This window comes from Nerophis lumbriciformis, linkage group LG05 (genome assembly GCF_033978685.3).
Source record: "Nerophis lumbriciformis linkage group LG05, RoL_Nlum_v2.1, whole genome shotgun sequence".
Lineage (NCBI taxonomy): Eukaryota > Metazoa > Chordata > Actinopteri > Syngnathiformes > Syngnathidae > Nerophis > Nerophis lumbriciformis.
This window is the reverse complement of record NC_084552.2, coordinates 48,213,931-48,228,279: the sequence shown is the minus strand read 5'-3', so window position 1 is coordinate 48,228,279 and position 14,349 is coordinate 48,213,931. Positions and strand designations below refer to the sequence as shown.

At 42.6% G+C, this 14,349-nt stretch overlaps 1 protein-coding gene across 3 annotated transcripts in view; it reads left to right on the top strand.

Annotated features, from left to right (window-relative positions):
• Positions 1-14,349, top strand: part of chchd3a (coiled-coil-helix-coiled-coil-helix domain containing 3a) — a 129,530-nt gene that overhangs the window by 68,575 nt on the left and 46,606 nt on the right. For all 3 annotated transcript variants that reach the window (XM_061959464.2, XM_061959462.1, XM_061959463.1), the window contains one exon: positions 12,712-12,795. In XM_061959464.2, coding sequence (XP_061815448.1) covers positions 12,712-12,795 — 84 coding nt within the window. The remainder of the gene's footprint in view (positions 1-12,711; positions 12,796-14,349) is intronic.

Sequence of the window (14,349 nt, the reverse complement as noted above, 5' to 3'; positions counted from 1 at the left end):
CATATATATATATATATATATATATATATATATACACATACACACATATATATATATACATATATATATACATATATATATATATATATATATATATGTATATATATATGTGTGTATGTGTATATATATATATGTATATACACACATATATATATATATATATATATATATATATATAAACACATATATATATTTATTTATATATATACTGTATATATGTATATATATATGTGTATGTATATACATATATGTGTACATATATATATGTGTATGTATATACATATATGTGTACATATATATATGCATATGTGTGTATATATATATATATATATATATATATATATATATATATATATATATATATAAGGGCTGCAACCAACAACTGTCGATTATTACTTCGATTAATAATCGGATAAAAGAGACAAACAACATTTCTATCCTTTGCAGTATTTTATTGAAAAAATAAACAGCATACTGGCACCATAATGGCACCATTCTTATTTTGATTATTGTTTCTCAGCTGTTTGTAAGTGTTGCAGTTTATAAATAAAATAGTTTATGATAAAATAGAAAAAAAAGTAGCCTCTACGCATGCGCATAGCATAGATCCAACGAATCGATGACTAAATTAATCGCCAACTATTTTTATAATCGATTTTAATCGATTAGTTGTTGCAGAAATCAATTCGCATCGGAATAGCAACTTCTATTCATTATGATTTTGAGTTGGTTCTAATATTTCAGGAATTTATATTTAAAAATGTATTTACAGTGCATCATTTATCAGCAAAGAGGAGCTTTTTCTAATCTGTTTTAAAAAAAGTTTTATTTAAATTTATCTTACAAATAACATATTGCAAGAATCAGTTTGAATTGGGAATTGGGAACCCCCTCATGTCTTGGTAATAAAGGTTTAGCCCTTTGTATCGAATGCGTGTTGGAACTGACAGATGATCAGGGGGCCTCTAGAGGTTGCGCTCCCCTAGGCTCGCGACAAGATGCAGCGCTACCTCGAGATAATCAATCAATCAGTTTACACTGCAGGCGTCTGATCAGCCAATTAATCAATCCGGGAAGGGGTGTGGGTGGCAGATATTACCGCCAGTGCAGTGATTGCGTCTGCAACAAAATGCTGAGGGGCTTAAAGTGTCAGGGAGTAGAAAAATAAATTGATATTTAATGTTTCTACCAGGATTTTGTAAGCTTCTCGGTGGATCATTTCCCCAGTTGTTTACCCTGCTTTCCTGAAAATATCTTTAGAAGAAGCCAGTCCTAGTTATTTCTGATGAGATGATAAATTACCATAAACCCAACTGTTTATGTTTGCCCAAAATAAATTAGCATATTTTTCCAACACATTTTGGGATTATTTGAAAAAAAAAAAATGAGGACGTCCCAAGATCATTAAGTCCTTGTTTGTGGTCAAATTCGATGAGATCCGAACTACACAAGGACACCACCTACATATTTTCCCCCTTTGGACTCTTCGTCCCTGTCCAATGACCCCTTGGGTCATTGTATCATTACTCACCATACGAGATCTCAAGGGAGAGTATTACTTGTCTTAAACCTGAGTTGTGGTGTTTGCTTTATCCCACACTTCATGGTCCATTTTTTATATAAAGACCAAAGAACAACCAGTTCTTCGTACATCTGTCAAATGCAAATTGTCATTCTTATTACGCCCACTCTCTTAGCCTTAATCCATCCTTCACCTCTCACGTGCTACAAACACCTCGACCATGCCAATTAACACCAAAGCATGGTCACATTGTGCTGCCCTTTGACCCTCCCCTCCTATAGGAACACATACTGGACTCCCCAAGCCCATGGCTGTGCTATCAGTTTGTCACGGGTTCCCTGTCGCAAAGGTCCGTGATGGATGGTGCCCCAGTGAGCAGCTCTGACCTCGCCGCGTTGCTGCATTCGCGTGAACGTATGAGGGAGCATTGATTGTGATGTTACTTCTGACAGGGGTGGGTCGGAACTGGAGAAAGGCGGGGTGAGCCAAAAGACACCAAGGTTACGGATGATGTGTTTTTAGATAATGTGATGATTTGATTTGTGCACAATCGATCTTGGGCACTCTGCATCCACTATGATTTATTTGCATGGAGTGTAACTTTAAGTCATCTCATTACATGACAATGCAGATATCTTCCTCATTGAAGTGTGAAATTAGAAATGCATAAAGAATAGCTGATTTCTTGTTTGTATAGAAACTGAGCCAAATTGTATTACAAGTTTGATTAGATAGGCTTCAGCGCCCCCCGTGACCCTGAAGGGAATAAGCGGTAGAAAATGGATGGATGGATGATCCAAAGTTCTCCTCAAGGCAGCATCTTTTTTCCTTCTGGTATTACTTAACACTTTAAAGGGGTCATATTATGATCCTCCATAACATAATGGTACTTTAGTCCACAATTTGTATACATTTTACTTTACAGACCATCTTTATGCCATATGTGCCCCATCAGCGATGTTATAGTTTTGCCTGTAGTTTTCCATACCCACAAATATAAGTTAGAACTATATGCAACAGTGGAGGATTTTAGCATCCAAGCGTACATGTACGAGCCAGAGTTTGACCCGCAGCAAAGAACATGAAACTTCACAATTGAGGAGATTAAAGCATCTCAAATGTTAATTTATTAGCTTTGTTTTGGCTATAAGTACACAAGCTAGGTATTTATCAAACATCCATCCATCCATTTTCTACTGCTTGTCCCTTTCGCGGTCGCAGGAGGTGCTGGTGCCTATCTCAGCTGCATTCGGGCAGTAGGTGTATGCTAAATCCTAAATCTGTAACTACATGCACCGGTGTTCTACTTGATAATATCAAAGGTCAGGAGGATTCTACAAGCTTAAAAAGAGGAGGACGTCTTGAAAGAATAGGAAAAAATCCGTGGAGGAATTGTAGGTGTCAGGAGCACAGTCATCACTCTGCTATCATCCACCTTGACTCAAACTTGCAGCTAATTAAAAAAACACAGTTGTCCTTAATTATTCACCAGCTGGCTAATTGATATTCACACAAGGCGTTCGCCTCACTTAAATGATCCGTTTAGTCTGACCGCCACGGTCTCAGTTCTATTTCCTTGTCACCCTGAGCCATTATTGTACGATACAGAGGGAGGTGTTGAGGGAGATGCTCCTGCTTTAAGGTTGAAATACAGCCCTCTTTCCCGCTACTTGGTCATGTGAAAGTCTTTCCAGAGATGAGTTCTCTCCCCCAAACTTTTCATCCTTTCTCTCTTTAAAGTGTGTTAGAGGGCAAGCTCAGTGTCGCATTAAACAACCGCGTCTTCATTGCTGATGAATTCTCTTTTATTGTCCTAAATCTGTCGCTTTGTTCCACTCCCAAATTCACTTCCAATGTCTCGTCTGAGGACGATTGAGAGAGAGAGAGAATGTCGCATCCTTTTCCTCCTCCCATTTCTCATTCCCTTAAACTCACACTCCTCAGCGCAACAGCTGGGAATAAAAGGTAAACGTGCATCGGTGTGGCCTGCGCCGTTGTTTGGCCTTTAGCATGATTAGATTGTCTTTTAAAGTCAACTGAATGGGGGTGATCATTCGGAATTAATCCTGACATAGTGTTCATGTCCGGGCCTGAATGTGTCGTCAGGGAGGCGGGCCAACACGCCTGTGAGCAGATTTAATGCGCGCGCACAAGAGAAAACCCCCTCAAGGTACTCATTTTCTATCACAACCTCTCTTCCTTTAATGGCACCTTAAGTCTCGCCTTCAGCACACATTTATCTCTCCGCCTGTCCGCCCGCCCTCTGTGGATACAGCTGCTCTGGCTGTGTGCGGCTATATGTGTGTTTAGGATCAGCATCTAGGGTTCTTATTTGTGTCACCCCGTCTGAGTATATTTTGTCTGCAGAGCTCTTCAGCTGCAACATTGAACTTGAACACACTACACACAACTTCTATTCCACTACAATTACCTCTTTTACTTTGTGTTTTTAGAGGTATTTTATTGCCCATATTTTTTTTTGTCTCGTATTTTTTTGTTTTATATTTTATTCTGTACATTGTGGTTGTTTTCAAGTGGTCTATAAATAACATTGAATTGGATTGGATTTTGACAAATTGTAGGTCGTATAATGACTGTAGCAGGGATATTTCTTCAGAAATGTGTAACTCTTGACATAATTGATCAACTAAGTTTAAATGTCCACTGCAGATGGCACCGGTTCTCAAGAGGATATAGGATTAACTTAATCAGCTCGTGGGCCCGACGGTGTTATTGCCCTTAAATATAATGGTAGAAGAAACACTGCTCGATATGGGTTGCACGATATGGTTTCCATCAAGTAAGCCCTGATCATTTTTGAAAAGCGGACCAAAACATATCCCAAGGAAATGGCTACTATATATTCTTGCTGACTATTTATAATATAAATGCAATAAAATGTTAACCATCCCGATATCATGATTTTTTCTAACTATAGTAGTTGCTGTTAGGGTTGTCTTAAAATAGTTGATTAGATTAAAAAAAGTCTGACTTGACTATCAACCTAGTAGTCAAATCGTCGGATAGCGAACCCCCGCACATTTAAACTCTCCAAAGGGGGTGAGTTTAAAACCAGAGCCCACGCGCATACAGCGAGAGTGTCAAGAGGATATTTCTAGATGCAGGACCTGTAACTCGTCGGCACGTAGCACGCCATCTGTTCTGGTGGGACTTTCCAGAAATTGGACCTGCCGTGCGTCGCCAGGCTTCAACTTAGACTAGTTAGCTCGGTCAGGAAGCCTTCAGTTGGTTCACCAATGGAAACCTTATTCTGACCTTCACGAGATAGTCGAGTTTGACCGTCTTCTCAGTGCTGCGTCAGATCCAAGATGATCTTGGCGGGGCCGATCTGAGGACTTAACGAAACTATCCAATCTCTGCTCTGTTTATTTATCGCAGTGTTTTAGCGATTTTGAGGTGGAAAAAGTCTCAAATGCGAACTGTTTATTTGTGGGGATCCCCATTAGCTGTGCACTTGTAACATACATGCTTGTAGTGACGATACTGACGCATTGATGCACTATGAAACACAAGGAGTGATACTGTTTTCATCAATACCTCGTTGTGTGTCACTTTATGTAAAAAACATGTGACTGATACAACTTCTGCGTCATTTGACTGAAGCGCCAAACTGAATTTACCTGGAAGAACTTATCTTGACTCACAAGTGACAGTTCATACTTAAATAACTTTAGTCGCTATCATCGATTTTGAATGTAACTAGATGAAGTAATTTCTGTAGAAATTGCCTGTGACTCAATGCTGAAGCTGTGTCATTATGTGCTAAGCTAAGTAAGCCTCGAGCTTCAAGTGCTCCTTCTTAGTGGCATAATATATTTTGTATTTTTGCCTTGGTCATTGGAATTGAAACATCAATCTTACCTGCAAGTTGCTTTCTGCGATCTTTTGCATCCCGGGAGACACGGCATCGACATGCCAGAAGTGTTTCTCGCTATGGACGAGAAAAGAAAGATTTTCGAGGAAATGAAAGCAGCCGCACAACGGTGGTGTGCCTCTCAATACCAGAAAGAGGATGCTGTGGACCTCTCTTTCAAGGCGTTTGAGGCATGGGGCTTGCTGATGTCGAAAATTATTATACTATACATTATTAACTTTTCGGAGAAAAAAGACGAGGAGATGGCCGGATAGGATTTTGTCTGTCCCGATGACGTAGCCGCCCTGCCATCTTGCCACCCTCGAGCCGCCCTTCTCCTCACCAGACCCAGGCTCTGACAGCTGCATCTTTCTTGCCCCTCCGCCCCAAGCTTGGCATGATAAACGCACATTTGGCTTCTGTTTACTCTGCCTGGGCCGTCGTCCAGAGCTCTGATCCGTCGAAGCCTACTGACGTCACATTGCCGACGCCCGAGGCGGCACACTCTGATGACGTAACGGCCAGAGGTGGGGGAAATAATCGATTTTTAAAAGCCTCGCAATTCGGAAATAGGCGATTTTAAAATCAATTAGTAAACGTCAATTGATAATCGATTGTTTTATTGTAAAGAAAGTAATTCAGACAGTTTTAAAGTTTGGTTGACTGCAGCGAGCCACCTCACCAAGAGATCCGACCAGCTCTTTTATTATAGGGCACTTATGTTCGAGTTTTGCACATATTTCCGTTAAATTAATAAATGTGATGGGAATTACTTATTACAAATGCACTATTTTTAAAAGTTGAAAGTTATAAACGCTTTAGTGAAATGAAAAGAAATGGAAAACTGCATCAATATACATAAATTAAAGCTGCATCAATAATCGATTTTTAATCAAATCGTAGCTCCTGAATCATAATCCTAATCGAATCGTGAGGTGGCCAAAGATTCCCACCTCTAGTAACGGTTCACACAGATACAATTTGGACATGTTTTTTAAGGGTAATGCAGCTAGCCAGTCTATGCCTCCCACATGCAAACTTCGCTCACTTCACCCACTCCACAGCCTCCCAAAAGTCAAGGTTTAGCATTTCCTATTCCTGCTCCACTGCAGACGTGCAAACAGAAGAGTGGACGACGAGCATGTGCGGCGTCGTGCTCTGATGACGTCACACCCCTAACAGACGATCTACCTCTGACAGCTGCAGACACAGAAGCTCCAAAAACAGACATTAAGTATTTGGCTGCTGAAAATATGGACTTTCTGCGGCAAAAGCAGCTAGCCAGTCTAAACCAAGCTGCAGCAAGCTAGCTGTTGAGGACAATAGAGACATGTTGCCACTGGCTAAAGCAGATTAAGAGCTTCAGTGAAATAATCATGTTCAACCTTCGCCCACCTCAGTTTTTCAAGACTCAAGCTTCTGCACTTTTTGTTCCAACAACCCTGCTTCCCAAAGCCCACACACTCTTGTCTTCTGCTCATGCTGAGGTTGTGGGTCAAATGCTCCTTCCTTCAATTACAAACATCTTGTTGCCACTTTCTGAAAGGGGGGGCTAGCATAGCATATGCCTGCAAGACCGCCACCACCAGTTCTTCCTTCTCCATAGCTGCCACTTCCTGTTCTTTGTCGGGCAATGCCGCCTCCTTCTACTACTCCAGCACACAACTCCAGCCCTGCAAGGGTGCCGCTCACCTCTTAACCAGCGAGGGCACAGTCAACCTCACCTCCGGAGGGACCTAATAGCCGGTTCTTCGTTTTGCCCAGTGTGACAGTGCGCTCTCTCTCTATGGCCAGGAGAGCGAGGACACGCGAGCAAACGCGCTGTCACAAAGACAATTTCAGTGTTGTGCCTTAGAGAATATAATGTTTTGAGTTGCGTGTGGTCAGATGTACACCACAACGCGAGACACCTGAGACCCAAGCACGCACACAAGAGAGACTCACCGGGCAATAGGCTGTCATCATGGTGGAGTTGAGTCAAAAGGACGTTGCACGTTCAGATGACGCCATATAAGTGCGCATTGGCGCGCTTTGCACAGGTCACATGACCAGTGGATCAGACCATGTGGTCTTAAGGTGGGAGTAAAATTTAAAGTTAAAGTTAAAGTACCAATGATTGTCACACACACACTAGGTGTGGCGAGATTATTCTCTGCATTTGACCCATCACCCTTGATCACCTCCTGGGAGGTGAGGGGAGCAGTGGGCAGCAGCGGTGGCCGCGCCCGGGAATCATTTTGGTGATTTAACCCCCAATTCCAACCCTTGATGCTGAGTGCCAAGCAGGGAGGTAATGGGTCCCATTTTTATAGTCTTTGGTATGACTCGGCCGGGGTTTGAACTCACAACCTACCGATCTCAGGGCGGACACTCTAGCCACTAGGCCACTGAGTAGGTAAGCAGGTTGGTTGTGGAGAGTTGGAGAATAGTGCGAACAGTGATTGGGGATTGTTGAGCGGCAGATGATTTTTTTCATTCCTGCATTTTGTAAATACTTAATTTTTTTGTATTTACTTTTCATTTTCACCAATTTTTACACTGTATATCTTTTTGCACCCTGTGCACTGGTGACCTTGAGTTGGTCCAATAAACATCCCCAACTCGAAATCTTCGACTGAGCCATCATTGGTTGCATGGTTATATCGTTTTTTTGAACGAAGCCACAACCTCCTGAAAGTCTGCTTCCTCCTACGAGGGACGCTCTGGAGAAGTACAGTGCGGAACGGATGGACGAGGGGTACCGGAAGGTGCTGATGAAGCTAGAGATGGAGGACCCGCTTCTTGTGACGACACAGCTAGCAGCCAAACTCGCCCTCGCTTCAACGCCAGCTCAAGCCAAGCTCGCTCCAGTTTTCACGCAAGCTCAAACCATGCTCGCTCCAGCTTCATCACCAGCTCAAGCTAGTTAACCCATCACTACGTGCTAGCATACAAACAGAAAAATGCCCATCATTGACTCAAGGCAAGATCTAAGATGTTAGATTTGACTTAAAATGTATAGTTAATAGAGATGCGCGGATAGGCAATTATTTCATCCGCAACCGCATCAGAAAGTCGTCAACCATCCGCCATCCACCCGACCTAACATTTAATCAGAACCACATCCGCCCGCACCCGCCCGTTGTTATATATCTAATATAGACGATGCAAGGCATTAGTGAGGTTATAAAGCTTTTGCCTGTTAAAGAAAGGAGACTGATCCAATGCAGCACAGACATTCGCGTGCCACGCTGTTACGGCCCAGACGCACACCAGTGCGCAATCATATGGGAGCCGTGCTGAGCGCACCTCCAAGCGCGTCTCGCTGCCGGCGACGGCCGGGTATGGTGCCGACGCTCCAGCGCCATCCATTTTCAGGGCTAGTTGATTCGGCAGGTGGGTTGTTACACACTTCTTAGCGGGTTCCGACTTCCATGGCCACCGTCCTGCTGCTGTCTATATCAACCAGGGTGAGCCCCACCCCTTTCGTAAGCGCACTGCGCGCGGAGTGACCCCTGTTACGTGCCCCCGGCAACGGGGGTGGCGGGCAGGTAAGCTGCGCGGGCGGAGCGCGCGGAGTGACCCCTGTTACGAGCCCCCGGCCACGGGGGTGGCGGGCAGGAAAGCTGCTTACCTGCTGCGCGTGACGCCGGCCGCGGCGAAGGCGGACGAGGCGGGGTGTCGGTGCGGTGGGCGCGGTGGTGACCCTGGACGTGCGTCGGGCCCTTCTCGCGGATCGCCTCAGCTACGGCTCCCGGTGGGGCCCTCTCGGGGGAGGGGGCCTCGGTCCCGGACCCCGGTGAGGCGTCCCTTCTCCTCTCCGTAAAAGTGTCCATCTCTTCTTTTTTTTTTTCTTCTGTTGTGGCATATGCTGCAGGTGCCTGCTCGTTTTTCGTATGTGGGTAACAACATTTAACTATGTATATATATTTCCGAATTGGTTTAACTGCCACCCGCCTGAATCTATTTAAAATCTTTTTTTTTTTTTTCCAACCGCCCGACCCGACCCGCGGATAAAATCTAATTTTTTTAAATTTCATCCGCCCGATCCGCGGATAATCCGCGGACTCCGCGGTTGTGCCCGCAAACCGCGCATCTCTAATAGTTAAAGACAACTTTAGTTGTTACATATAAAGCACACGCTACACATTAGGGATGCAACTAACAACTAATTTGATAATCGATTAATCTGTCGATTATTACTTCGATTAATCGATTAATAATCAGATAAAAGAGACAAACTACATTTCTATCCTTTCCAGTAGTTTATTTAAAAAAAAACAGCATACTGGCACCACACAAAGACGGACACAACGGCTCAATGTACCCGGACTATGGACTTAAAAAGTTACGTACCGTGAGTTCCCTTCATCCATGGCTCCAACATAGTTCCTCTTCAGGTGCTCCCAAAGTGATGTTGTACTTCCGTGCCATGCGAGGTCCATGCTGCACATTTTGCAGGAAACTGTCTTCTTTGAAGTCTTTAAAGTAAAGTATTCCGACACTTTTGAAGCATTAACCTCAAGATGTTTCTCCACTGAACTATCGGTACTGTTTTGCTCCGCCATTTTTCAAATGTTTCCAGGCAAAGGAGACGGCGTCGTCACGTGAGCTGCACATGACACATCATTGGCTGGCTTACTGCCACCTCATGAGACGCAGCCGCAGCGTATGCGCATCGCATAGATCCAACGAATCGATGACTAAATTAATCGCCAACTATTTGTATAATCGATTTAAATCGATTTAATCGATTAGTTGTTGCAGCCTTACTACACATAGAACACATGGAAGAATACACTTCAAAATCACACATATTCTGTGCCGTATAGGGTCAAGATCAAAATACATACATAACATTACGTCTCACCCAAGTTTCAGTAATCATTGACCATCATTCAACTCTTATAAGCCACCTGTTATGTTGTCTGTGTATACAAGTAAGGGTCAGTCCTAATACACCCCTTCGGCCTACTTTTTAGCCATATCCCTAAGTTTTGTGCATTCCCGTGAGGGTAGTGATGTCCCAATTACTTTTTGCCTATAGGAGTAGTGGGCATAAAGAGGGTTAGAGGGTATATATATATATTTCCCTTCAGAGGTGAGATTTCAGATGCCGAGTTGCCCAAGGAGAACATTTCCATAATTTCTTCATAAGTTATATATTACATTTTAGTTTGTGACGCTAGCTAATGTTAGGCTAAAATACTGACAAAAAGCTTGCAAATTAAACATTAACGTTACATACCTTCAAAATATTCACAAGAGACAACAGTCGTCAATGGGGGCTTTTTCTCTGTGTAATTATTTGTTTATTCATCAACTGAAGCATGATGAATGATAGAAAAACAATCTCAACCGTTAAGTCCATTAGGAGTTTATGTTGGGACTAAGGTTGTACAGTGTACAGATACTAATAAATTACCGTGGTACTAATGAATTAAAAATGGCACTACACTGCCTTTGAAAAATACTTGTACTGTATGTTTCATCCACATAAGCTGCAGTGCGCCGGTGACATTGCTGAGCCGAGGCGCATGTTGAGTGTGTCAACCCGTACGCACAGAGCGCATACGAGCAGGGCTAGTTGTAGTGAGTAAGGTGAACACTGGAATTGGGCCTATATAAAATATCGTAGTTGTTGGTAGTAGCCGGGTGGCAGGGCTTTCCCTTAGAGATAGGGTGAGAAGCTCTGTCATCCGGGAGGAGCTCAAAGTAAAGCCGCTGCTTCTCCACATTGATGATCCAGATGTGGTGGTTCAGGCATCTGGTCAGAATGCCACCCGAACGCCTCCCTAGGGAAGTGTTTCGGGCACCTCCGACCGGTAGGAGGCCACTGGGAAGACCCAGGACACGTTGGGAAAACTATGTCTCCCGGCTGGCCTGGGAACGCCTCGGGATACCCCGGGAGGAGATGGACGAAGTGGCTGGGGAGAGGGAAGTCTGGGATTCCTTGCTTAGGCTGCTGCACCCGCGACCCGACCTCGGATAAGCAGAATAAGATGGATGGATGGATGGAAAATATCGTAGTGTGCTGTGAACCAACATTTTTGTCATCCCTGCTGTCATTGGATTGATCTGAGCTTTTATTAAAACAAATGTCTGCTACATAATAGTTCCTCAATAGTATAGTCTGTTCAGTCATTGTGTCCTGTGTCCAAATCGCCAAATTTCCAACATACCACAGAGGATGCCCCCACCCCCTAAAAAACATTAGCACAAAAAACCCTCCCCCTTGATGTCTACTTTCAAGTGTTAGACATCATGACAATCATAAGACATGCAGCTCGGCCTGCTAGTCAATTGAGTATTTCAACACAGATGGTTATCAATGCACAGGGAAATTGGACGAGCTAATGCATTTTTTTCTGCATTAGGTGTATTACCTTCATTATCTCGTTCTCCTTCAAACAAAGCACTCCGCTTCAAGGCCTCATTTGCATTGCTGTTATCCCCTAGTACAGTCCTTGGCAGAATGTGGCTGGGACTTTAATGCATACATATGAAGAAGCGTATCGGTTGTAAAATCAGGTGAGAAAGTGAGCATATTCAAGTCACAAAATAGTGCGTTGTACCACCCCAACTACACCCCAGTCATAGTTGAATACGGCTTTGCTTCAACATTCTTTTTCTTCTCTGCCCCCTTACTTTCTTTCAATTTGCTTCTCAATAAGGAGATAGGACTTAAGGTAAGTCTTTGACAACTTCAAATCAAACTGTTTTTTTTTAATGGTAGAGCCAAGGATTTCTTTTTTCTTTCAGTATTCTTTTATTTCTACCATGGGCCTTGAAGCTCTGTGCTGCCAGTTTCAAGTATTTTGTCCAGTAATACACAGTCTATCCGGCTTAACCACTCTATTTGGACTACCTTAAATGCTTGATTTGCACTGAAATGTTGCCATCAAATATTTTAATTGAAGCTCATCATTTGATGTCTTTGGGTGAAGGTTGTTCTCATTGAAGTCCACCACTAGATGCACATTCATAAGTGGAGAGCTCTAAGCTTCTTTTGCTATCATTAAAAAACAACTATTTGGATTCAAATCAATAACTTTTACTTCCACCTTAAATAGTTGTTGTTTGTTCTCAATACTAGAATATCAGTTGTATGTTTATAGTTCTGTAAATATACATACCGTCATACAGATGACGGATGTTATCCTTTTGGGATGTACCAAAATGTATGAAGACATGCTCACATTTGATTGCTATGGTAAATACTGCATTTTTCTTTGCAATACACATCACAGATTAAATTGACGTGTCTCAGTCATATGTGCATTTCGTGATTTATTTTTTTGCAACACTGATTACATATTTTCTTTTGTGTGTGCAGGCTAAGCAGCTGGAGGCTAAAGAGGCAGACCTAAACAAGCAGGATGCTTTCTACAGGGAGCAAGTGGCACGACTGGAGGAGAGGGTGAGATTGGAACAGTTTGTATCAACCTTAAACCGACTGGTCAACATAGCACTCATTTACTCATTTAGTCGTCCTTCGTTTATCCCAGTAACACATTTTCACAAAGTGTGATTAATACTAATAAATGCAATGTTTTCATAGGTAGAGCATAAAAATAACCTGTTACCAACCTTCTGATTATGTTTTTCAACGTTATTAGAGTCCTCTGAGCATGAAATAACAGCCATATACAGGCCTCAAATTTTTACTTTTTAAGGTCAAGACAAGTGTTGCCTTAAAGGAGGGCTCATATTTTACAGCACCAATGCAAGTTGGAAGGGTACCAAGGCAAACATTATTTTATTTCAAGGCAGAAAATGATGTTAAACCAAGCGCTTGGCTCTGTTTACTACGAGGGGAAATCTCCGGAGCAAAGTCTGTGTAGCTTGTCCGCCATGATTATCAAGCCAAACGACGCTAGTGCGCATGTTGCCTAAAATGCATTAATAAATGACGGTTTTTCGGTAATTAAAAAATTAGACGGTATTACTTACCGTCGGGAATTTTATCGCAAATTATCATTACACCGCTTACCGTTACACCCCTCGTCCATTAACAAGTAAAAAGTCAAGGGCAGTCACAGCATGTTCTTGATGTCGATGTTGGTCAACTTTTTTAGGGCAATAGGGCAAGTGACAAGGGCGGTCATGGATTACATTTCACAAGGGCGGTCATGGATTACATTTCATTACCATGAAAGTAAACATGGCACTGGAAATAACCCGGAAATGGAGGTCCTGTTTGGTGAATATTTTTTATACACTGACCTACAATCCAACTCTTTGACCTACGGACCTCCTTATACACCGATTGCAATACTCAATATTGTCACTTTGATTACTGTATATAACTCACATTGTCTAATATCCACTCATCATTACTGTGAAATATTTATAATCATATTTGTTACGGAATGTGCAATAACCCACATCACATACTACCTTTTCACTCATGTACTGTATATAGTCAGAACAATGCACTTGGTATTCCTTGGTACCTTTTTATCCATTTACACAATTTTCTTTACAACTCATCGACAAATCAATAACTCTTGATTTGTCCATCTTCATCTTTCTGAGAAATTTTGAATGATTCCTGACCTCAACCTCATCGAATGCCTTCTGTGTCATCCTCATCAGTCGCCTCTGACCCACACTTTTGGATGAATGAACAGGAATTCCCATAGATCAAAATCCCATATACTACCATATATTGCAGATTTTGTGCTTCAAGGACAAAGTAGGACAAAGGGTCATGCAGACTTTCAAGCCCCGCCGCCTCTCATGGAAACAACACTAACCCCAAACTGAACTCTGGGGAGGCATACAAGGTTTTGTCACGTTGCGCAAATGGCCGTTCAATGCCGTCTGTCCCAGTAAGTGATACCTGCAAGTCAAAGGAAAGGGTCAACAATAAGAAGTCCCACAACCATGCTGCTTTCAAGTCCTTGACTACAAAAAGAAAGAGTACAAATGGTCTGTAGATGTGGTAACATGTCACCTTCATGGGCAAATG